Genomic DNA, 25,088 nt, shown 5'->3' with positions numbered 1-25,088 from the left:
TCCTCCAGACCCTGCACGGTCCCCAGCAGTGAGAGCAGTGTCTGTGTGCATGTCGGCCTGGGGCCGAGGTCCAGGGCCACAAACAGCAGCGGCAGGGCCAGCGCCCGCACTTGCTGTGTAGGGCTGGGGTTTGTGGCTGCAACCCGTCCTCTGTGACTGACTGTGTGAGCCCCAGCCACTAATAAGCTCATTCTGCATGTGTTTTCTCTGGATTCAGAGGCTCTGGGGTGGGCGGTGAGGAGGAGACGTGCCAGTCAGCAGGAGGCAGTGAGGAGGAGCAGCGGCTTCAGGGAAGTTGGCAGTGTTGCTCCAGTGGATACAGGGTCTCATCTTCCTGGAGGGTGGGGACAAGGATGGGAGGAGATGAGGCAGGGAGCGAGGGGCTGAATATCTGTAGCCTCTGTGCTTGGGCCTCTGGGATTCTCATCACAGACACCCCTGGGAGCAGGGATGGAACATCTTCCCCCTCCATAGCCGGACCCATCCCCTCCCCCAGCTGCTCTCAGCCGTCTCCTTGTCCCAGCTGCTGCGGCCGGCCAGCTCAGGAGCTCTCTGACCTTTGTCCTGCTCCCAGGCAGCTGCACAGCTCTGAGAGCAAGGAGGCTGGGGTGCCGCAGGAGCTCCTTCACTTGGTTCCCTGAGGCCCCTGGGATGAGGATCAGTCTGGGGTGGATGACAGCCTTGTTCTTGTGGCCCTGACACCTCCCTGTGTGACAGTCACGTTCACACCTTCTATTCCTCACACCACATCTGAACACCACCTTGTGCCCTGCAGGACGTGGGCCCAGGGCACACACAGATTTCTTGAACATGCCTGTCCTGAAGGAGTCCACAGTCCCAGTGAACTATCCTTTATTATGCACCTACTGTGTGCCACCTGATATATATCACCTCATTTAACATCAGCCCGCCCGGGTAGGGGCTATTATTCCCTTTTTACAGGTGAGAAAACCAAGGCTCCAAGGGGTTAAATAACTTGCCCAAGCAGCAGAGCCCGGGCTGCCCACCTCTTGAGTCTGGGCTCTTTCCGTGTCCACAGTTCGGAATGTGACTGAGGGTCAAGTGGTTGGTGGGTACCAAGAGTCCATGCGGAAGCGGTCAGGGAAGGAGGCCTTGCGGGGCGGGAGGGGTGGGAAGGCTGCCTGAAGAACGAGGTTTGGCCTGGAGGTGACCCCAGAGAGAGGAGAGAGGAATCCTAGGGGGCCAAGCTGGGCCTGGGATGGCCGTACTGGTCCTAGGAGGCAAGGCGGGTTCTGGGGAGAGCTGTTGGGGGCTGGCTCCCGAGGGGGCCTGCAGGGGCCTCCTGTCAGGCCACCTGGTCCAGTCCCCCCTCCACTCCTTCCCCACTCCGTGACCTTAGGTACACTGCTCAACCTCTAACTCACCTCCACTCACCCATATTGGGCCTTTGTGCAAATTAGCAAGAGGCACCCCTTCCCCAGGACCCTTGACCAGCATCTGCTGGCAAATTGGTGTGACACATCTGCACATGGATAGTGACCACTGTGAGCAGCACCTGCTCAGCCAGATTTGGTGGCCCTGCTCTGAGGCTCAGTGTCTTCATTTGCTCTCGGATGGAGATAAATACGCACGAGTGAATAACCCCAGGCATCGTGCAGACTGAGAGGTGACAGTGCCAGTGGACCCACTGTCCTGCCCAGCATGGCAGCGGCCTTGCAACCTGCATCTCCTGGGAGCAGGGCCAGGCTAGCTTGTTAAGGGGTGAAACAGGCTCTCTTCTGTAAAGCCCCCGACAAGGACAATTAGTGCCATTTGGAGCCTCTGTCAGTGAGCTGCTCCCCACCACTTCCTCCCACTATTCCTGGCCTTCCGCTCCCCTTTCTTCCAGCCCCTGCCCTTCAGGTTTTTCCTCTGATTGTTCTGAGCGCGGTTTCCCTCCCCGCTGCAGTGGGGCCTCTTCACCCCCGTCTACAGGTCCCCGTGGCCCTGGGGCCCCTGGCTGCCCGCTCCCAGGACTTTCATCCCTGGGTGGCCCCCATCCAAGCTCCTGCCCAGTTCTGATAATGGGGTTCCTAGGTCCTTGTTGCTTAGGCCCTGCCCCCATCCCTGCTGCGCCCTGGCTGGCTCACCCACCTGCCGGCTCTTATCTTGTCACCCTGGCTGGTTTGCAGGGTGGGGCTGGACAGCCCTTATCCTTGCCCTGTCCTCCCTGCTCCACTGTCAGGATCTGGCCAAGTGAGGACAATATACGAGACCCCTGGGTGCCGTGGGCTGTCCTGATCCCTGCTGTCTTCCTGGCCACCTGTCAGCATTGCCCTTGGGTCCTATATCTCAGCTCGCCACAGGACATCTCCTCAGCATCTTTGTCATTGTCCCTGCAGCTAGCTCCTCGTCCCACCACCTATCGACCTCCAGGCTGCTTGCCTGCAACGGGGCACACCGTAGGCTGAGGCTCCCCCGTCGCTGGGCCTGTCTCAGAACCTGTCTGCTGGTCAGAGGTGCAGTGGCCTCACGCCTGCTGAGGTAGAGCCATCTCTGTGGACAGATGGCCACTCACCACCACCAGCTCGGGGTCCACAGAAGACTAAGGGCTCCTCTGTCAGGGTGGGCTAGGAAGCCCCCAGTGAACTCCGTCTTGGGTGGGTCCACTCATGTCGGAGTAGAGAAGGGTGTTTCCTCACCTACTATTTCTTTCTTTCTTTTTTTTTTTTTTTTTTTGAGGAAGATTAGCCCTGAGCTAACATCTGCTGCCAATCCTCTTTGTGCTGAGGAAGACTGGCCCTGAGCTAACATCCGTGCCTATCTTCCTCTACTTTATACATGGGACGCCTGCCACAGCATGGGTTGACAAGCGGTGTGTAGGTCCGCACCCAGAATCTGAACTGGCAAACCCCAGGCTGCCAAAGCAGAACATATGCACTTAACCGCTACACCACTGGGCCAGCCCCTCCTCACCTGCCATTTCACTGTTAAATCTCTTAAGTTCCTACCCCACCTGGCAATACGAAGACCACCCAGATCTTCAAGGCGCTCACAGTATAATAGGGGAGACCGATACACAGAGAGACAGTTGTGGAACTGTGGGCTCTGTGCTGTGTAACAGACACCCGGGCAAGGGTTGTGGGAGCTCTGAGAAGACCGGAGGCTCCCTGCTGGGACAGGAAAGGCCCCGGAGGGGGAGGAGTTGCCCCCTGGACTAGGTTGCTTTCTAGATGGAGGGTCTGGCTTGTGCAAAGGCACTGGGCCTGAGAGAGCCTGTTTGAGGAAGTGTGGGTGATTTCCTGCATGGCATGTAAAGCGCATGTGTGGGGCAGAGGCGGGGGCTGGGGACACAGAGCTTGGGGAGTGACATGACCACAGGGGCATCAGTGCTGGGAGACCCAGATGTTTTAGCTGGCCTGGGACCCAGCAGCTGCTCTCTGCAGGAGATGGGGCAAATAAATTCTTATTCGTGAGCAAGTAAGAATTGGAGGCAGCAAGGGGGACCCTTAGAAGGACTGGGGGGATGGGGGATGCTGGGGGTGCTGGCTCAGATGTGGCAGTGTGGGCCAGCCCCTCTGGGGCCCAGGACCCAGCCACAGGAAGCAGCACTGAACTGTGGCCCTTCTCTGCTCTTCCAGACAGTCCCAGCTGTTCTTTGGCCAGTGGCTACCCGGGTTCTATTGCTCCCGGAGGGTAATAGCTCGCCCCGCTCCCAACCGGGGTTTCCCGGTTCCTGTGTGAGGTTGAGCCCCGCCGGGCCTGGAGCTGGGGCTGCGCCACCCGTGTCTGAGTGAGGCCTGCCCTTGGAGAAGCCACCCTTCCGCCTGCTGCAAAGCGGCTTCAGGGACCCCCCACATCTCTGCACAAAGCGGGGCCGGGCAGCCTGGCTCTGCACATGACAGTGTGTGGTGGGGCTGCTTTGGCTGTCACCCGGGCTCGAGCCCTCCTGCCTGGCAAGGCCCGCAGCGGGTGCCCGATGGCGCGGTTGTGGCTTGGGCCTGAGGGCCTGTCCCGGTGCTGCAGACAGGAAGGCGCACATGCGCTGACCGAGCACTGCTGCCTGCCAGCCGTGGTCCCCGCACTCGACTTGTGTTATCTCATTTAATTCTCACATCAATCCCGTGGTGTAAGTGCTGTTATCGTCCTCGTTTCACAGAAGAGGAAACTGAGGCACAGAACGGTTCCGTCACCTTTTGGTGTCCGAGGTCATATAGCATCTAAGTGAAGGGCAGGGAGTCCTCTGGCTGCAGACACTATGCGGGACCACTCCACTGCGGGGTCTCTTGGGGGCCCAGGGTGGAGGTATCCTGGGCATCAAGGGAACATTCCCTCCTCTTCTGACAGTCATAACCACCAAGGGAGTGGAGGCAGGCCCCGTCCCTGTCCTTGCAGAACCCCAGGGAGCACAGTTGTCTTCTGGGAGACACAGTCACATGAGCAGGTCACCGTGCACAGAGTACAAGTTTAAGGGCAGGGACACTGATGCTGAGGGGCCCCCACCAGGAGGGAGCATGGTGGCAGGGGCGGAGTCCAGGAAGGCTTCACAGAGGAGGTGATAATTTGAGCTGATTGGAAAGGCGAATGTGAATGTTCGGTGCACAAGCCCAGGGGACAGTGGCCCTTCCATGGTGAGGGAACTGGTCGGGGGATGAAGCTAGAGAGGTCCAGGGGACACCCCCAGAGGGGCCTCCCTGCTTGGCTTAGCCGTGAGGAGCCATCAAGAGGTAAGCTGGGGTTAGAGCCACCCCTGGGCCTGGCTGTCCTGTGCCGAGGTGAGCTGCAGGGAGCCTGGCCCGGGGCCTGGGCAGTGCCAGGCGGGAGCTGCCCCGACTCCTCCAGCCCTCCAGCCCTCCAGGGGTGAGTGGTCTTGGTTCTCTCCTGCACTGACTTCCCCTCAACGGCTGTGGCTTTGTTCTGATGACCTCAGCAGTTTCCAGAGGGCAGGATGTTCTGAGCTTGTTGTGCTTCTGAGATAAGGGGATGGATGAAAACAGGGATAGACCTGGGCACCTGGCCGGAAGCGCCTGTGGACCTCTGAGCCAGCCCCTGGGAAGCAGCAGGGGCGGTCAGCAGCCCCCACCACCCCACCCCCATCCCTGCAGTAGACAGAGGGGCGGCCTCCCCAGTCCTGAGGGGCCAGCGCCTGGGGGAGGCGGCTGAACACTTCCTCAAGTCCGGAGGGGAGGGGGCAGCTGGTCTTTAACCCTCTGCTAACTTGCTCTGTGACATGGGCAAGTTGCTTTGCCTCTCTGGGCCTCAGTGTTTTTATGGGTGGCATAGGGCAGAGGTGCGGAAGAACAGCACCTGTTTTGCAGGCCTATGTGAGGAGGGAAGGAGGTGAGGGATGTGACCACCAGGCCAGTGCAAAAGCTTAGGGCCCACACTGCCTTTGCTTCCGGGGGCCATCGCCAGAATGGGGTAACCTCACACGCTGGAAAGGCCTCGGGCTACAGCAAAACGGGCCCAGCTCTGGGGTGGACCCCTGACCCTGTTCCTAGCTCCCCACTATTTTGCAACTTCTGGTTCTGTGATGTTGGACAGGTCACTTCCTTTCTCTGAGCCTAAGGTCCCCACCAGTGTGAAGAGGGTAGTAATTCCTTCCTGGCAGGTTTGGCTACTGAGGGGGAAGAGGAGGGAGCATTTGGTGGAGGCGGCTTGCAGGGCCAGCCCTGACCCCACTTGACCCCTTTCCTCGCGCTGCTCTTCCAGTGGGAGCGCCTGTGGTTCCTGCTCCTCACCTTCACCTTCGGCCTCACACTCGTCTGGCTCTACTTCTGGTGGGAAGCGCACAATGACTACGACGAATTCAACTGGTGAGTGGGTGGGAGGGACGAGGGCCTGGGCCTCCGGGGGCTGGGACGGGGCTGGTGGTGGGGCTTGGGTTTGAGCCTCTCCCAGGCTGGTCCTCAGAGTTCTGCCACCAGCTCTGTGTGGCCTTGGGGGCAGGGTCCTCTGGGAAGAACAAAGGCTTAGCGGGATCCAAGACCAGCTGGGGAGAACAGGGAACTCCTTCCTTGCGCTGCCATCATGGAAAATAGGAATGTAAGGCTGCGGCGGGGCTCAGTGCTGGGCTGGGGCCCTGGGCCCCTTTGTAGACAAGAACTCCAAGGCCTGGAGAGACCCAGGCCTCAGCAGAGGAGGTGGCCCCAGCCCCTAGGCCTCGGAACTCCCTGAGCAGGGCCTTGGGCAGCAGGCAGGCAGATGGTTTGGTTCTGAGATAGCTCAGCTTCTTTGTGAGCACCAGCCTAAGGTCCAAGGGCAAGGCTGTCTGAGGCTGCTGCCTGGGTACAGGAGGGCACCTGTTTCTTCCTCGCTCCTGCCTCTATTTCCTGCCTTTGTCAATTGGTGAAAGGCCGTGGGAGGAGGGGAAGGAACCCTGGGTTCTAGTGGGAACTCCTCCATTGACAGGTGTGGAAACTGAGGCCCAAGGTCACACAGCCAGGTGGGGGCAAGCTGATGCTTGGAAGCCAGCCCTGCTCACTCCCCTTCCTGTGTTGTCAGAAGTTCAGCTCAGTGTGACTGTGAGCAAGTCTTTGGTCCTCTCTGAGCCTCAGTGTCCTCTTCTGTAAAATGGGGACCTCATCAGGCCTTTCTGAGGATGAAATGAGATAGTGAACTTGACAGGGCTCAAAGCTCCACCTAAACCTGAGGGCTGCTCCCTGGGAAGCTGAATCTGCAGCTGGAAGGTGGTCATGGTGTTAGGATTTGGGATTTCTAGGACTCTGGGCTTGTGGTGGGCCGTGGTTCTAGGAGTCTGTGATGATCCTAAGATTCCGTTCCTAGGGTCTGAGCATCCACTCTCCTCTGCACGGCGCTAGGCTGTGTCTCTGTTATTAATGAGCCCAATAAAGGACGCGCTGCTGTCCCGCTGCAGCCTGGTGAGATGAGCCGGAGCCCCAGCTGAGCCCCAGGGGTGGCCTCTGGCCTTTATTAAATACCATAAATCAATTATTCATCCTCGCAAGTATCCGAAGCACAGCACTGTTGCGGATAAATGGGACCTTCCCTGGTGGCCCTCGACTGCAGACTGGGCAGTTCTGCTGACCCGGCGGTCTGCTGCCTGGGAGATCATTGGGTCCGCCCCTCTCATGTACAGATGGAGAAACTAAGGCCCAGAGAGGGGCAGGACTCACCCATGGCCACATAACCAGTTACTGCCAGAAACACATATTGAGGACAGTCTGAGGAGACTGAGGCTCAGAGACGTTAAGTAGCCTTTCCAAAGTCACACAGCGAGATGCAGACAGATCTGGGACGGGGACTTGAGCCTGACTGACTGTATCATGCTGTCCATGGAGCTAGGCCACTCTGCTCAGAGGGTGAGCTCCCTGTCACTGGGCGGCTCAAGCGGAGGATGGGTGCCCACCCTCTCGGGGAGGCTGCACACGGAAGGCCTAACCTGGGACTTAGGGATGGCCTGAAACCTGCAGCGCCCTCAGCCTGTCACCTCCAGTGCTGGGAGTCGCTGCTGGGGTTCAGGAGACCCTGACGCTCATGGTCCCCAGAGGCTCTGGGATCGTTCCTGCAGGGAGAGCAAGACCTGTGAGTAAAACCTGGCGGGTCAGCGCTGCCCGAGGAGAGCAGGGAGGGCCGTCCAGGCTGCTGTGGAGGGCTGTCTGCCAAAAGTGAGAGACAAGTGGAACCAAACATCTTTCAGGAGTGGCTGCCAGGAGCAGGGCCACCCCTCTTTGGGCCTCAGTTTCCCCAACTGCACAGTAAGAAGAGTGTGCTCAGTGATCTTCCAGGCAGTAGGTTTCCCCCGGAATCTGAGGCTGAGAGCCAGGGAAGGGTGCAGGGGCTGGCAGATGCCTGCACTGTCCTCTTGGTGTCCCCTCCCAGCCCGCTGCCAAGGCCCAAGACGGCAGCAGGCCTGAAACTGCCTGGCGCCGGCTCACATTCTCTGACCACCCTGAACAAGTTGCTGCCTTCTCTGAGCCTCAGTTTCCCCGGTTGTACAGGGAGGATGTGAGTGGTTCAGCCTTTCTGGAGAGCAACTAAGCAGTATCCATCAGGAGCCTTAAAAAGTTCATTCCCTTTGGCCCTATCTATAATTGTATTCATAGAAGTTTATCCTAAAGAAATACTTACTAATACAGAAAGATACATGCAAAATTTTCATTTTTGTGTTACTTTGTAACAGTGAATAATTGGAAGCTATTAATGGCCACTGGGAGGAGGTTGGCTACATAGCGTACATTAATTCAATAGAAGACCACATGGCTATTGAAAAATCCCATTTCTCTGGATTTATACCGATGTCAGTAAATGCTGAGTTAATAAGGAGATAGTTGGCTGAGCACTCACCCCGCGGCTCGCCTCACGTCCTCCTCAGGAAGCCCAGGAAGCGCATTACTTATCCCAACATCCTTACAGGAGGAAACTAAGGCTAGAGAAGTCAGGTGCTACAGTTTGTCAGTTCTGAGACCCCATATTTTCACAATTCAACATTGAAATTGAGATGAATGTCACAAATGATGGCATCTTAGAATCAGCGAGGCTTGTCACCTCCACAGGGTCCTACAAGCCAGTAAGAGGCGGAGTGGGGATTTTAACCCACACGTGCCTCCCTCCAAAGCCCACACCCTGGCCGCTGTGCTGTGTGCAGTGGGGCCCGGCCTGGCTGGTGTCAGCAAACCCTTGGTAATGGTTCCTTCTGGGCAGTAGAACTACGAGGAATTGTTTTCTTCTTTATGCTTTGTGGCATGCCCAGGTGTCCGCTGTGAGCCCTTGACAGGCCTGATGATGGTCAGGGAGTGATGCCATCGTTACTGAATGGGCAGGGCCTGGCACTGAGCCCAGCTGCACAAGAGTCGGGCCGGCCCACGGGAGCGTCCTTGTTCCCTGGTGGAGGCCTGACCCCTGCCCTTCTCCGCCTGGCAGGTACCTCTACAACCGCATGGGCTACTGGAGCGACTGGTCAGTGCCCATCCTCATGACCACAGCTGCCGCCTTCACTTACATCGCAGGCCTCCTGGTATGTGGGGCCATCTCAGAGGGCAGGTGGCCCTGCTCCTGGGGGAAGGGAGACTTAGCCAGTGCTGAGCTGTTGGAGGGACCTGCCCTGGTCTAAAGAGGGCAACTGGCTTTTCCCTGGGCCTCTTGGGCTGCTGCAGCTCTGGGGCTTGGTTCCCTCAAGGTGGGAGGTCATCTTGGTCTTGCCCTCTCCTGGAGTGTGTCCCCTAGACTCGGTGACAGCCATCCCACTCTGTGGGCCCACTGCAGACTCCCTCTTACAGGAACTTCTGCTTTGGTTCCTGCTCCCAGTTCGCCACTCCCTCAGACTCAGGTCATTCCCCAGGCTGCACTCGGGGCTCCTTGGGGACAAGACTCAGGTCTGCCTCAGAATCCTGGAACTCCTGAAACGTTGACTGGGCAGTCCCACTGCAGCAGGGCCCAGGGACCTCTTGAGGGAGAAATCCTAGAGGAGGAGGAGCCTGGAGGCCTGGAATAATCTGGGGGGAGGCCAGGCTTGGGCTGGGCTGCGCTGGGCATTCCCGCTGCCTGCGGGGAGGGTTTGCTGACTGCTTGGAGCAGCAGTGGGAGACGGGCGCCTGGGGACCTGGAGAAGGAGGAAGCCTTCAAGTCACGCCTGGTGCCTGACCGCCGCCCTGTGGGTCCCCCCTCAGGTCCTGGCGCTATGTCACATCGCTGTGGGGCAGCAGATGAACCTGCACTGGCTGCACAAGGTAAGGGCTGCCTCCACGGGCTGGGAGAGGGGAGGGGAGGCTAGAGGCCGTCGCAGCAGAGGCAGAGCTGGACACGTCATCCCTCCCTGGACCGTGACTATACTTGTTCTAGTAGCCAACACCGAGTGCTCCCGTGTGCCCAGCACTGTCCTCACGGCCCGGCCTATGCTAACTCACTTAACCCTCTCCCCAGCCTGTGATGTAGGTGCTGTTATCATCCCAGTTCGCAGTTGGGAGAACTGAGGTACAAAGAGGTTAAGTGACATGCCCAAGGTCTCCCACTTAGTAAGTGCGATTTGCCAGGCCAGGTCCCGGCTCCGCCCTCTGGCTGCCTCTGCCTCAGGCTCACCCTCTCCTCTTCATCCTTCAGCGAGCTCATTTTACCTCTGATCCCGTGACGTAATTCCTCAACTTAAAGCCCTTTCCGCCACTCCCCTTGCTCCCGGGATGATCCAACCCCCAACCCCCTGCCCCCCCCCCCCCCCCCTAGCATTAAGGCCCTTAGATGGCTCCCAGCTGCTGTCACGGGACAGTCACCCTCAGCCTCTGCCGCATGAGACATCTCAGTCCTCCCAGCGTGTCTGGCCCTTCCCTGCTTTACCTCTCCACTCTTGCCTCCCTTCTCTCTCTTCTGGACTCTTCTTGGCCCTCCTCCCCCACCTACACAGGCGCTTGGCTCCCCCAGCCCGGGCAGGCTCCTCTGCCACAGTCTGAGCATCTGTGTCGTCCATCTCTGTCTGCCTCTCTGACCCTAACCCTCCCCAGTCTGGGAGCTCCTTGCAGGCCAGAATTAGCTTCACCCATCTCCGTGTCCCCAGTGCCCCACTCAGGGCGGGGCCCAGAGCGGGGAGAGGTCATCCATCCCCAGCCTCAACTCTCTCATCACCATTCATTGCATGCATGGTGCTGAATGTGTGTGGCTGATGCCTGCTTTTCTTGGGGCCCCAGTGGGCACAGGGGTGGCACAGAGATGACCAAGAGAGAGCCCCTGTGCTTTGGAGGGAGGGCTGGGCCATCTCTCCTTTCCCAGTGCCTGGCTCAGAGGGGCACACCATTTAGGAAGGGGCAGAAATGTCCAGAAGTAACCATGAGTCCATGAGGTGGGTCAAGTGACTGTGAGGGGAGGGGCTCACTTCCAGCCTGGAGGACATGGAGCAGGGAGCAGAAGGAGGACGTGGTGAGCTCCAGTTGGGCTGTGTGGAGTGGGAGGTGCCTGTGGGCATCTGGGGGACCTCCACGCTCTGGAGCTGGGCGGTCAGAACCAGGTGACTGCAGTCCTGGACGGGCGAAGAGCAGGCAGCAGCCCCAGGTCCCCTCCCACCTTCCTCCGCTTGTCACTCTATCCTGAGGTCTCCTCTGGGCTTCTCAAGTCTGCTCTGTGAGGCGCTGTCTTCTCCCGGCTGCAAAGCTGACACTTGAAGGAACTGCAGCAGCTGGCAGCCCGGGTGGGGCTGTTCACCCTGCGGTCCCCTCCTCTGCCAGGCCTGGCTCTCAGCAGGCCTGCTCACACCTGCTTGATCCTGGTGGAGGGGCCCCTGGAGGCACGAGCCAGCCAGAGTGGCAGATCAGTGCAGGGAATCTTCTCCTCGGGGCAGGAGGATCAGATCCCTTTATCTGCACTGGGGCCAGCTCCCGGGGTGCCAGCCCGCCTTCCTCTCCCCTCTGCCCCCTCCCACAAGATCGCAGCACGAGGAAGGGCCTTCCGGGCTGAGCTGGTCCATAGCTGGACCCACTGCCCCAGGAGGGAGGGCTCAGAGTATTCAAGTAGAGGCTGGAAATTCTATTGTTTCCAAGATTCTATCGTTTGATTCTAAGATTCTAAGGAATCCGTATTCTTTTTCTTTGTTTTAAACAATTTTTGATTATCTAATACATTGACATGGGTCAGAATTTAAAAGGTACAAAAAAGTACACTGTGTAAATGCCCCTACTATCTTTCCAGGGATATTTTAAGAACATACAAATAGACAAATACATTTCCTTTCTCCTTTTTCTGTAAACACAAGTCGTAGCTCACTATCCCCTCTCTTCTGCACCTTAACAAAATCCTTGGAGCACCTTCCCCTTCGGTACATTAAGAGCATTCCCCTTGGTGTCCATCCTTTGCTCCTGTCCCACCGTCTAATCCCGAGTTCCCTGGCCAGTCCCCTGTTGATGGGCCTGATGGCCATCCCAGTTGCTTTCAGTTCATTGCCAGGACGATGTGGCAGTGACCTGGGTGGGGAATTGCTGGGTAAAGAGTGTGCACTTCTGTCATTGTGAGAATTGTCGCCGAATTGCCTCCTTGCCAGATACCACCAATTCATGCTCCTCAGCCCCGTATGACTGTGCCTAGGAAAACCCCTTTGCCCAGAACTGTGCGCACATTTCTTGACCTTTGCCTATCCGATGGGTGAAAATGGAACCTCAGTGTAGTTTTCCTTTGCATCTCCCTTATGTTGAGTTACAATTGGCAACTTTCATCTGCTGGAGTCATTTGCATTTCCTTTTCTGTATGTCTTCTCATATCTTTTGCTCTTTATGCTGTGAGATTTGCTTTTTGCTTATTAATTTGCGGAGCTCTTTATAAATTCCTAAAATTAGCCCTTTGGCTGATGAACTGCAAATAATTCTTCCTAGTTTGTCATCCATCTTTTGACTTGCTTTTTGTAATTCTGCCGTAGGTATTTTTTATTCTTAAGAATCTGTCATCTCTTTGATGGCTCCTGGGTTTTGTGTCAGACTTAGAAAAGTCTTTCCAACTCAAAGATTATACAAAAGTTCTTTGTGGTATCATTTGGTAATTATATGTTTCTCCTTTTTCTCAACATTTAAATTTTTTTATCTTGTTGGAAGTTATTTTGGGGTACAGGGTGATCATACTTTGTTCTTTCCAGATGGCTCCCCAGTGTCCGTGACCCTCTTGACTTATCCATCTTTCCACTAATTCAAGATGCCACTTCTATCATATGCTAAATTTTTTTAATGTATTTAGGTTGTTTCTGAGCTTTTTACTTACTTTCATTTATCTCTCTGGTCTTAGACCAGTATCATACTGCTTTAAATACTACAGTTTTATATTGTTTCGATCATGACCTTTATTTTGAGAGTCTCTGGTCCCCTCTGAGTCCCAAGTAGGGGGAGGGCCGGAGCACAGAGGTGCCCAAGATGGCGTGGGGAGGGAGCCATTTGGGGCAGGCTGGGGGCTGTGAGGGGATCCAAGTGTCCACTTGGGGGCCTTCCCCTCCTCCCCAGTCCTCCCATAGCTCCTGTTTCCCAGAAGCTGCTCCCAGGTGAGCCTCCAGGAGAAGTCCAGGGCCAGGAGGTGAGGAAGATGCTGAAGGGGGCTGGGGGCTTCACAGGAAACAGGAGGCCTTTTCCCTGAGATGCCCCCCTTCTCCCAACCCCTTACCCCAGAATGAGCTCAGATGCCACTGCCATGAGGGGCTTTTATCACAGCCCCCACCTAACCATGCTGTCCCCTGTCCTAGCACTGGTCATTCCATGCTGCTCCTGTCCGTGTCCTCACCTGACTTCCCTCCGTAGGGGCAGCAGCCCCCAGCCCAGGCCCCATCAGCACCTCTGCTTGCATCTCTCCACATTCTCTTCATCAGCATCCCTCCAAACAACCGGCCCTGGCTCCACAGTTCTTCTTGGTGTCTAGCCTGTGTCCCTCCAGCTGCGGTGTGGGAAGGCACATTCTTGGAGAGCGTGTCCTGCATGTCCGGCTCTCTGCTCGTCATAACAGCCATGGCCATCATTTACTGGGCACTTACTCTACGTGTCAGGCGCTTTCCACACAGTATGTCACTTACCCTTGTAATAATCCTGTTCACTTGATATTATGCCCACTTTTTAAAATTATACCGCTGGGGCTGGCCCTGTGATATAGCAGCTAAGTTCACGTGCTCTGCTTCGGTAGCCCGGGGTTCACGAGTTTGGATCCCAGGCACAGACCTAGCACTGCTTGTGAAGCCATGCTGTGGTGGCATCCCACATAAAATAGAGGAAGACTGGCACAAATGTTAACTGAGCAACAATCTTGCTCAAGCAAAAAGAGGAAGATTGTCAACAGATGTTAGCTCAGGGCCAATCTTCCTCACAAAAAAATAAAAACTAAAATTATACGCCTAACATTTAGTAAGCATTTCCTGTTTTGGTGCCAGGCACTCCCCTTGCATTTTCTCATTTCTCGTCCCAAACACCTTTTAGGTGGGCACTCACTCTCCCTATTGCACAGCCCAGGGAACACGCTTTGAGAGGTTAGCGTCTCCCATTAGGCAGACTCACCGAGGGATGTGACTCAAGTGTGGCCCTGTACCCTGTGCCAGCCATCTGCCATTTGGACCACAGAACCCAGGTTCCAGCTGCCCCCAGGAGGTCAACCTGCCACACCTCTGCATGGCTGGGCTCCAGCTCCTCGCATCCCGGCACCCCGGCGAGGCTCCCTGAAGGAACGGATGTCCCTCCTGTCTCCTCCACCCCTCCCCCTGTCATCACGAGCCACAGTCCCACCACATAGAAAACCAAGGAGCGATTTCTCAGTGGAGAACACTGGACTGTCGCTGGGCCTCCGGGGCGGGACTGATCCTTTCCAGTAGGTTTAAGGAATGGTGGCACATTGTTGGGAGTCAGTGCTGTTCCTGTGGCTTAAGGACACAGTGTGTGGGGGGAATCCCACAGACACTGAACATTTTAATAATGCTGCTGAGCATAATGGTTGCCACTGCAAAACTCAGAGAGAATAAATTCCTTAATTGCGTTAGGATTATGGGGAATCAGTTTTATTGCCAGTATTTCCACTAGTGGTTAATAACATATTGTAATAAGATGCTCTCAGAAGCCAGCCTTCCCAGAGGCGCGCTGGGCCCTGGGCCGGCCTGGAGGGAGCAGCAGGGGGCAGGGAGCCTGCATGTTGAGGGGGAGTTCTCAGGGATGGTTAGGACACTCCTTGGGCTCCAGTGTCACTGCCGCATGACGTCCCAGGAGGAGTGTGACCTCTGAGACAGGCGGAATGGGGTTTGGTTCTGGATCCGCCCCCTCAAAGCTGCGTGGCAGGCAGACTCTTGTGCTGTCCAAGCCCCGTTGTCCTCTGTGTGAAACAAACATGGTAACACCTCACCTGGGACAGGACGGGAATAAACATGAGGAAGTTGGGCCAGGCACACTTGGGCCCTCATGCCCCTGCATTCCTCCCCTCCCCGTGTTCCCCGGGCTGGCCTGTCACAGTCCATAAAGGCCCCAACCCATCTGAGCCTTATTACTGTTTCTTATTGGAACATTCATTTCCAGGCTGATGGGCTGGGATGACAAACCTCCCAAGGAAAACTCAATCCCAGGCAAGAATGAACCTTCCCTGTCTGGCAGGGAACCAGATAGATCAGCCGCTGTCTCTGCCTTCACCACCTAGAAACTCAATTTAGAGCTGGGGCAGTCGTTGGCGGTTTCTCAGAATGGGGCTGCCTCTAGGAAAGGTGGTGCGGGCAGAGGAGGGTGCGGGCCCTGCCGGCAGGGAGATGCTCTGGAGGCGGTGGTGGGCAGGCTGTGGGGGCCTGGGTGGCCTGTTATGGAGCGTGGGGGCCATGAACAAAGGCCTTGGGGTAGAGGTGGGACCTGGGCTTAGGAGGCAGGCCCTGTAATGCAGGGAAGGTGGGTACAGTGAGAGCCAGGACTCAAGGGGTAACATGGGGGCTGAGCAGCCAGAAACCAGGCTTTACTTAGTTCAGGGAGCATCTTGCAGTGCATGAGGTGTTTCAGATCCCACCCGTCCCGAGATCCCTGTCCTGTCAAGGTTCCATCTTGCCCTCCATCAGCTGTGCTCCTTGCTTCTCTTGGTGAGAGGGCAGCCCCATAACACATTCAAAGCTGGAAGCTCAGAGGCTGGGGCAGGACCTGCCTCACCACTCGCCCCAGCCTGAAGTGCGGCTGAGCCCAGCCAGGGGTGCGAGGATGGGTCCAGGCATCAGGCTCCTGCCCCAAGACCAGGGCCAGTCATGGCTCTCAGTGGGGCCTCAGTTTCCTCATCTGTCATGCTGAATGAAAGGTTGTTGGGGGGACTGGGTGAGGCAGTGGACGACCTTCTGGGCCCAGGGGAGGCCCCCCATTTGCAGAGAGTCTTCCCTCCTCACCAGCAGTGAAGCCGATTCCCGGAGCTGCCTCTCCGTCACCCTACCCCAGCTCTGTCCCACCTGTCTCCTCTCCATCCTCCTCTAGTTCTCGATCAGTCCCTCCTCCTTCGCTGGGTCTGCCTGTGTCTCACCGTCATCTCTGTCTGGCTGTCTCTGGCTTTCTTTCAGTCCATGCCTGTCTCTTTCCTGCTTTCCCTCTTCCCTGCCAGGCCTTCTTGCTCTGTCCATTTCTCCTGTCTGTCTCTCAGTCTCTCCCTCTCTCAGATACACTGGGGACCTTTGGGCTGTCCAGGCTCTGACCCTGCTCTGATCCTCTGTCTGGTGGCTCTTCCCCCTTCCAGATAGGGCTGGTGGTCATCCTGGTGTCCACGGTGGTGGCCATGTCGGCCGTGGCCCAGCTGTGGGAGGACGAGTGGGAGGTGCTGCTCATCTCCCTGCAGGTGAGTGGGGTGGGGGGTAGGGCGGCTGCTTCCCCACGACCCTCAAATCTGGCAGCACCTTTTTCTCATTCCTGTTTCTCCAGACCAAGGCCCAGAGGGACCTGGGAGGGGTCCAGGTCACATAGCAAGTCAGAGGCAGGGAGGGTGCTACACCCCAGGGTCCCTGGATCCCCATTTCCTCCATTGGAAAATGGAGACAGAGTTGCCTGCCCCATGGATCAAGAGAGGCCGTCAGGAAATTGGTGACCAGAGGGTCTGGGCATGGCTGGGAGCCAATGGTCCCTCTTGCTCCTTCCCACACACAAGGGCACAGCACCGTTCCTGCATGTGGGGGCCCTGGCTGCCATCACTGCGCTCTCCTGGATCGTGGCAGGACAGTTTGCCCGTGCAGAGCGGTCCTGTAAGTACAGCTGGGCAGGACCTGACCCCCCCCCCCCCCGTGCCCTCCAAGTACCAAGGCCAGCTTTCCTGCCCTCACCTGGGTGATGTGGGGTCCTCACCCTCAGCATGGGGGGTTCTGGTTGAGTGGCCCACAGGTTCCACGGAGGGTTGCAGCCTCAGTCGGCTTGTGTTTCCTCCTCTGCGTCTCTCTGTCTGTGTGTCTGTGTATGAATTGAGAGGCCAGGTTCACCCTCCCAGCAAGAATGGGGGCTGCCCTTGGTGCAGGGTCCCCTCAGAGCACCTGGGGCCTGATAGCTGGAGGGAGGAGGGGCCCAGCATCCCTACCCCAACCTGCCCAGGCTCATGATTGGGCCTGGCGGGAGCACGGCAGCCCCCGAGGCGGCGCTCACGCCCCATGTCTGCAGCCTCCCAGATGGCCATTCTCTGTACCTTCTTCGCGGTGGTGTTCGCCCTCTACCTGGCCCCTCTCTCCATCTCCTCTCCCTGCATCATGGAGAAAAAGGACCTGGGCCCCAAGCCCGCCCTCATCGGCCACCGCGGGGCCCCCATGGTGAGTGCCCTCTGAGGGTCCTAACAGACCAGGGTGTGGGGGGTAGCTGCCATTCTAGGGGAGATGGGCAAAGACCCCAGGGGGTAGACCTTGAGGAAATGGATGTAACACATGTAATAGCAGAAACAACTTTTACCCCTTTTGAGGGGTGTATGGGAAGGATCCGTGAAAAGGCCGGTGAGCTTGGACAGACCAAATCCTGAACAGTCCTGAACACACCTTGCCAAACCGACTGGACTTTTACCCCGAGAGCCCTGGAAAGATGCAGGCGGGCTCTAGGCCTGGCAGACCCCCGCGTTATACGTTAGGACAGCCCAGGAGAGAGATGCCGGGTGTGGGGTGGAGGCGGGGGCGATGGCCGGCCCAGGCTGGCCCGGGTGAGGCAGTGGGAGAAGATGCTGGGGTGTGGGGGCAGGGAAGCTGGGTGCAGCTCGGGGGCCACCGCTGCGGGGCGGACAGGGGAACCGGGTTGAATTGGAGAGAGGAGGAGTCAGAGTCAGCACCGGCCACTCCACTGACGCCACAACCCCACACAGACCCTCCCTCGAGAGGGGGCCCCAGGGCCAGGCTTCCCCAGCCCCTGGGCTGCTGTGGGAGCCCGGACTAATTCCCATCTCCTCTGTGCCTGGTGTCATGCTGTGCTCTGGGATAGCGAGAGGGCCTGCACCGGGGCCGGGAAGCAGGAGTTCTGTTGAAGGGCCAGCCGTGAGCCTGGTGCGCAGAGCAAGAGGCAGCCGCTCCTGTTACCTTGGCAGGCCCCCCTCCTCTGGACAAATGTTTCCTCTCCCACCGCCCCACCTCCGCCCTTGGTTCTCAGCTGCGGCAGTACCACTCCGCACCCCCCAGGGGGCGCTTGGGGACTCCGTGGGAGCTGTCCTCGGTGGTCACAAGGACTGGGAGTTCCACGGTGCCCTTGAATTTCAGGGTAGTCAAGGGCGCCCCTCCAAGTAACTGTTCGAAAAGGAGGAGTTGAGTCTGCTGGGGCTGCGAATCACCCTGAAGCCCACCTTCCCCACCCCCCGCCCCCCGCGTGTGGTGGGCCTTGTTGTGCCCACTTTCCACATAAGGCTCAGAGGCCCCTGCCCCTGAGCTGGCCCCGGGGCCCTCCCACCACACCCCATGCTGGTCCCGGGGCCTCCTGGAGGCAGCCAGCTGGAACGGCCATGGCTTTGGATTCGGAGGGACTGGATTTGGGGTCTAGGTCTGCCACATGCTTCCTGTGTGTCTGGGGGTTGCTGGTCCCCTCTGAGCCTCACGCTGCTGGCGTATGTGAGGATGAATTAGAAGCGCAGCCTTCCCACTGGCGGGGCCCCAGATTGTAGCTCCTCTTCCCTGCACCAGCCTGATTACCCACCCGCCTGCTCTAGAGGCCAGGGGAGAGAGGGTGTGCTGACCTGAGGCGGGGGGAGGGGCGAGGGGGAGGAGCAAGGTGGCCCCAGTATGGATTGTTTTGTTAGTAGAAAATATTTAATTTCTAATTATTATCTGATATTGAATTCATGTTCCATTTTCCTTTCTCATCTCAAAAATATCTTTTTACAGTTGAGTTGTTAAAAATTAAGATCTATATAGGGTCCACATAGGGCCGGGTTTCCACGCCTCTTTCCCAGGAGGCCAGCACCAAACCCGGGGAGACCTGAGCTGAGACAGACTCTGCCCCCTACGGTCTCCGCAGCGCCTGCTGCGTACGCTCCTTCTGTCTGCCCACAGTGCACCTGCTGCGCCCCCACCGCGCGGGAGGGAGCACCAGTAGCTCTTGAGTGGTCACTCATGGGAGGCCTGGCCACAGGACATTTACAGTGAAGGTGGGCGGGACTCCACCACTGGACTGGGAGACAGGAGGTCCCCCAAGGCTGCTGTGTCCCAGGGAAAGGGGAAGAAAGGAGCTCACCTTAGAGACTGCTGGGGTCTGTTAGCTCACCTACGACTTGACAGCATTAGCCCATTTTATAGCCAAAGAGCCTGAGGTTCCCAAAGGAGAGGTGATGGCTCAGGGCGGTGATGGGAAGTGGAGCCGCTCCTTCTCTGTCAGCTCCAAAGCCCTTGCCATCGCCGGCTCCCCGGACCAGGCTGCCTCCCAGAGGAAGAAGTGTGTTACACGCTGGGGAACAGCATGGCCAGAGGGAGAGACAATGGGCACGGGCAAGTCTTGATGGGGGTGAGCCCGGCCCTGCAGACCCTTTCTACCCCACCCCTTCTGCCCTTCCTTCTGTCCCGGCACTGCACCTGGGCCCAGCCCAATCCTTGGTGTGGTGCTGACCCCCAGTGGCAGCGGCGGGTATGACAGGGTCCTCAGACCAGACATAACTAGGGGAAGGAGACTCTGCCAACTGGAAGGACGCTCAGAGAACGTGAATATATGTCCTGAAGGGGCAAGTGGGGAAACTGAGGTCCATAGGAGAAAGAGAGGTACCCGAGGTCACAAAGCTAGTTAATGGCAGAGTCAGGGCTAGAACCAGGATCGTTTGATGTATGTGCTGTAGGGTTAACAGTTGTCATCTATTAAGCACTTACTGTATACCAGGCAACTGCTAGGGGCATTTAATCCATAACAGTCCAGGCGATGGTCTGTAAAGATGAAGTAACTGGTCACCCCCACTGAAACTCTGCCACGCTATCTACTCTCCTCTCCCCCCGGGCTCTCCACCTGGACTCGGGGAGGAAACCTGGCATTCAGCCCCAGCCCAAGACTGCCGTAAGGCGGAGGACTGGTACAAAAGCCCCCCCACCCCAGTGTCTAGCTCAGTGCCTGGCGTACAACAACGATAATGTAGCGATCATGGCTACTGCTTAAGTGCTCGGTATATGTCAAGCATTTATATAGATCAGCTCTAACTGCCCCTGCCTTCCCCTCCTCTCGAGAAACCCTGCGAGGCAGCGAGATTTAACAGGTGAGGAAACTGAGCCTCAGAGCAGCTGCGGGTGCCCAGAGTCACACAGCTACTGCTTGGAAGGGTCCACCCCAGCCTCCCGACACAGAAGATTTTCCGCTGGCTGGGGAGGGGCACCGCAGCTAAATCTCCTCCCTCCCCCATTTCCTCCCCAGCTGGCCCCGGAGCACACGCTCATGTCCTTCCGGAAGGCCCTGGAGCAGAAGCTGTATGGACTCCAGGCTGACGTCACCATCAGGTAGGGGGTGGGGTCAAAGGATGGCACCTCCTCTGTCCCACCGCATCCACATCAAGGTCTCTGCCGGAGGAGCCGTGGAGGGGGAGTGGGGAGGCTGGGATTATCCACTGCAGGGCAGGCCCCCATTCATGCAAATAAATCTTGTGCTAAACCCTAGGATATAATAGAGAGAAAAGAACAGACGCTCTTGGGTCAAGCAGGGGTGGAGCCTGGGGACCTGGAGTCCTGCCACAGATCCACTTGAAGAAAGACTAGATCTACATGGCTCAGCAAGATGGAGCTCAAGCACTCTAAGAAATAAGCAGACTGCAGTGCGATACATTCACTGTGATGTCAGTTATGTTTTAAAAGGCCACACAAAAGTGACTTATACGTTTTCTACATATAGATATATGAGTATGTATTAGTATAAAGGGCAAGAAGAACCCACACCAATCTCATAACAGATTGTCTCCAAGAAGGGGAGGGGGCAGGGTTGCCACATATAGTTGCGCAGGTTTTGTACTGAACGAGGGCACCACATATATGAGGATAGTGTTTCCAGTGTAGACATCATAGAATTGTGTATTTATCAAAACTTTCTAGCAGATGGTGATAAAATGCCTTGAGGAAGGGGGACCCAGATACCTTTTACCATTTCACACCATATGGGCTATTGGCAGCCTGGGTGGGGGAAACCAGGATGGTGTGGGGTGGAATTTGTCAAAGGGGCCTGCATTTGCACTGTTTTCATTATGCATCACATGGACAGAGTTCTAAGTCAGGTTCCACCACTTACTGGCTTGTGGGCCTTGAGCTAGGTACTGCCCTCTCCCAGCTTCAGTTTCCCTTAGCAAACGCAGTAGCGCCTATATTGCAAGGTTGCCAAGAGAATAGGCCCAGCCCTCCTTCCTCGGCAGTCCCCATGCCCATCTGACCCTCAGAGAGAGAGAGAGGGTCGCTTACCAGCCCACTGTCCTCCCTGTGCACTTGGGGAACCTGAGGCCCAGACAGGGGCAGAGCCTGCGCGGATCCCACAGTGGGTTGGTGTAGGTAGGTGGGGAGGGATGTGTGTGGGGCGGAGCCTGATCATCGGTGGGCGGGCGAGGGACCTGGGTGGGCAGTGACTTGGTGGCTCCACCCTCCCGCAGCCTGGACGGCGTGCCCTTCCTCATGCATGACGCCACCCTGCGGCGCACCACCAACGTGGAGGAGTTGTTCCCGGAGCTCGCCCTCAGGCCTGCCGCCATGCTCAACTGGACTGTCCTGCAGAGGCTCAATGCCGGCCAGTGGTTCCTGAAGGTCTGGCTGCGCTTCTCCCAGTCCTAGGCGCGGAAGGCACAGGCGGGGACCCTACGGAGCGAGGGGGCAGGGACGGCTATCAGCTCAGGTGACCCCCACTTCCGAGCCCCCCCGACTCACAGTCAGGCTGGTTAGCGACCGCCTGGGCTTCTGCCGCTGCAGCCCGGATGTCATGGTTGTCACTGCCTCATCAGAAGCTTCTGTTTCCCCCAGCAGAGAAGGTTAATGGTGATGATAATGGTTAATAGTTAAAATTGTTTACTCTCAAACTCTAGAGGGAGGCTGGTTGTCTGGTCTGAAATGCTGGTAAAGGAAAAATGTGCTGGGGTAATTGGTGATCAATTACCAAGTGATTCTTTGGTAAACAGGGCGGGAAAGAGAGGTTAGGACTGGGGACTCCTAGAGGCCCCACAGGGCCACAGCCATCAATTTGCCTGACATGCACACACCAGCAAACACTGGCGGCTCAGGGGTCTCCGCTCTCGGTTGCCAGGAAGGCACGTGGGTGCCCCAAGGCGCTGGTGACGCAGCCATGTGTGTCCCTGTCTCTGCCAGACGGACCCCTTCTGGACTGCCAGCTCTCTGTCGCCCTCCGACCACAGGGAGGCCCAGAACCAGTCCATCTGCAGCCTAGCTGAGCTCCTGGAGCTGGTCAAGGGCAATGCCACGTTGTTGCTCAACCTGCGTGACCCGCCGCGGGAGCACCCCTACCGCGGCACCTTCCTCAACGTCACGCTGGAGGCTCTGCTGCGCTCAGGCATCCCCCAGCACCAGGCGAGGCCCTGCGTCCCAGCTCCACCTCTGTACCCCCCAAGAAGCTCCGCCCTTCCCAGCCCCCTGGAGGAGCCCCACCCCCTGGAGGAGACCCGTACTGCCCCACCCTCACGGAGACCTGGCATGGCTGGAGTCCTCCTCCAGCGTAAACTCCCTATGACCCTTCTCCAGACGTCAAGTTCCACATTTGTAAAATGGGGGTAGCATGCCCCTTGCCTCCCTGACAGGGTGCTCATGGGGACAAGAGGGGAACAAGAAAGTCCTTTAAAATGTAGAAAGCGCAGGAGTGGGTCCAGGTTCTCCGGAACACTGTTACTTCATCGAAGCCTTGCCCACATTCTTGTGGTGTAATATTTGGGGCTCAGAGGAATCCGACCTCAGCTTATAACAGCAGAGCAGACGCTGGTGGCCACGTGCAGAGCAATTGACATTTGAGTTATCAGTCTCGTGGTGACAAAGATCCAGAGGGGAAACTGCCTGAGTTCTTGTCAGAGCAATTTTCAGCCTTGCTGGGCCCCTCATGACGATGTGGTCCCTGATGATGATGATGATTACACGTGAGCTTTCACTATGTGCCAGTCTGTCGTTTTTAACCCTTCCAGGGGCTCTAGGAGGGGTAGACACCCTAACCACATTTTACAGGACAGCAGTCTGAGCCCACCCCTCCTGCCTGCAGGTCATGTGGCTGCCTAACAGGCAGAGGCCCCTGGTGCGGAAGGTGGCTCCTGGCTTCCAGCAGACATCGGGCTCCAAGGAGGCGGCTGCCAGCCTGCGGAGAGGCCACATCCAGTGGCTGAACCTGCGCTACACGCAGGTGTCCCGCCAGGAGCTCAGGTGCCAGCCCCAGGCTCACCCAGGGGAGGGGGAGACAGTCTGCCCTACTCCTGTCACCCTCACACATCTGGGCACAGGGCTGGATGCACAGGGGCTCCTGCTTCAGAGCAGAGAGATTGTGAGCATCAGGCAGACCTGGGTTGGTACCTGAGCCTGGCCCTCTGGAGCAGAGGTCCTTCCTCCAGGGACAGTTGTGGGGATGGCATGAGGCTGTGAAGGGGACAGGCTTTACAGATTCCCCATGCTGGGCCCCGAGGCCCAGATCCGAGGGCCGACCAGCCTGTGTCCCCTGGCCCGCAGGGACTATGCGTCCTGGAACCTGAGCGTAAACCTCTACACGGTCAACGCGCCGTGGCTCTTCTCGCTGCTCTGGTGTGCGGGGGTCCCGTCTGTAACCTCTGACAACTCCCATACCCTGTCCCAGGTGTCTTCCCCCCTCTGGATCATGGTGAGTTGGGGGATTGTTGGGGGCAGAGAGCTGCTGTGGCCTGTCCCAGCCACACCACAAGCACCACGCTCGGTCAGGTCTCAGGTGGGGGGAGCGCAGGGTGGGGGTACAGGCTTCAGCATCCAGAGAGTTTGCACGGCCTCTGGGGGCTGCACGAAGGTGCTGGTTGGTGGGGCGAAGCTGGGCCTGACCCACAGGGAGGAAAACATCACTTATGGGCCCTGGAGAAGTTAACAGCTACTTGGGTCCTTTGGATTGGGGTTGTTTCTTATGTCTTGTTGTAAAGGAAGGGAAGTCTGTGGAAACAGGGTAACAGGACAAGAATGGGGAACGTGAAAATCTGCTCAGAGAATACAGGAATACAACCATTTTGCATTGGTTTACTGAGTCACTGCGGGGCTTGGGGAGCCCTTAACCTCCCTCCTGTGCTGCCACTGTCACCTCCCTGGGGACGTGAATGGCAGATGGAGGCTCTCATTATGGCTAGGACAGTGCCAGGGTCAGTGAATCGGATGTAGGCTATGGATGTTTATGCCATCCACCTGCCCATTGTCCTTAAAAACCTCCGAAGGCTCAGCTCAGAAGGAGATGAAATAACTGACCGACTGTGGCAGCCATAGCTACGAGCACACTCGAATTTTCAGGCCCCAAGACAAGAGTTGACCAGCAGTAAGAAGTCGCCCCCCCCCCCCCCCCCACGGTTAACCTGAGATCCAGGAGGGTCGGGGCCTGGCTGCACTGGAGGCCTTGCCCTCCCTGGTCCTCCTGTGGTACCTGGAGGGGAAGCCCCCATGCTCTACTCCCTGCAGTGACACATGGACTCTTACACCGACAGGGGTGCCACACGCCTCTTCAGACACACACCTGCACACCTGCCAGTCATGCCACAACCTCGAAGTCATCTATTTGTCTTTCATTATTCGGCCCCTGCTTTGAGCCCCCTGAAGAACACAAACCCCCCGGGCTTAACACACACCACTTCTACCCTGAACACCGTGCAGATCTCTTTATCCTGTGTACACACACACACACACTCCAGGTCCCAGGCCCACAGTGCCAGATCCCACTCCTACAAATTATCATCTCAAGCCCAAGCCCCTCCAGGTCCTCCCTTGCCCCTCCCTGATGGTGACGTGGGGTGCCCCTGCCCATGGACCCTCAGTCTGGAGCCCCCGTGCAGACCAGCCGTGACTGGAAGCTGGCCGCCGGCCGTCTGTCCACAGCCCCCGGACGAGTACTGTCTCATGTGGGTCACCGCCGACCTGGTCTCCTTCACCCTCATCGTGGGCATCTTCGTGCTCCAGAAGTGAGTAGGCTGTGACCACCTTCCGGGGTCTTCCCTGCCCTGCCACAGGCCCAGCCCCTGCCCCAGCCGGGGGAAACTCCTTCTTAGACGGCAGCCAGGAGAAGGCCTGGCCAAGCGGCCCTGTTCAGGGGAGAGGGAAGACTTACAGTGGCCCCCCGCCCATGCCCCTCAGCCAGAGCTGGGTGGCT

The 25,088-nt window shown here is 57.6% G+C and overlaps 1 protein-coding gene across 5 annotated transcripts in view; it reads left to right on the top strand.

The window, feature by feature from the left end:
- The window catches only part of GDPD5 (glycerophosphodiester phosphodiesterase domain containing 5), an 85,903-nt gene that overhangs the window by 54,443 nt on the left and 6,372 nt on the right, over positions 1 to 25,088 (top strand). For 4 of the 5 annotated variants that reach the window (XM_046637506.1, XM_046637505.1, XM_046637507.1 and 1 more), the window contains 12 exons: positions 5,653 to 5,756; positions 8,824 to 8,917; positions 9,570 to 9,629; positions 16,078 to 16,176; positions 16,483 to 16,576; positions 16,983 to 17,128; positions 20,175 to 20,257; positions 21,388 to 21,538; positions 22,094 to 22,312; positions 22,989 to 23,146; positions 23,447 to 23,594; positions 24,818 to 24,900. In XM_046637506.1, coding sequence (XP_046493462.1) covers positions 5,653 to 5,756; positions 8,824 to 8,917; positions 9,570 to 9,629; positions 16,078 to 16,176; positions 16,483 to 16,576; positions 16,983 to 17,128; positions 20,175 to 20,257; positions 21,388 to 21,538; positions 22,094 to 22,312; positions 22,989 to 23,146; positions 23,447 to 23,594; positions 24,818 to 24,900 — 1,439 coding nt within the window. Of the gene's footprint in view, positions 1 to 5,652; positions 5,757 to 8,823; positions 8,918 to 9,569; positions 9,630 to 16,077; positions 16,177 to 16,482; positions 16,577 to 16,982; positions 17,129 to 20,174; positions 20,258 to 21,387; positions 21,539 to 22,093; positions 22,313 to 22,988; positions 23,147 to 23,446; positions 23,595 to 24,756; positions 24,901 to 25,088 lie in introns of all 5 variants that reach the window. The other variant, XM_046637509.1, reaches the window with a different exon arrangement.

The sequence above is a fragment of the Equus quagga genome, chromosome 14, assembly GCF_021613505.1.
Source record: "Equus quagga isolate Etosha38 chromosome 14, UCLA_HA_Equagga_1.0, whole genome shotgun sequence".
In the NCBI taxonomy this organism is placed as follows: Eukaryota; Metazoa; Chordata; class Mammalia; order Perissodactyla; family Equidae; genus Equus; species Equus quagga.
Note: the sequence above shows the minus strand (reverse complement) of the source record. Positions and strands in the feature narration are given on the sequence as shown.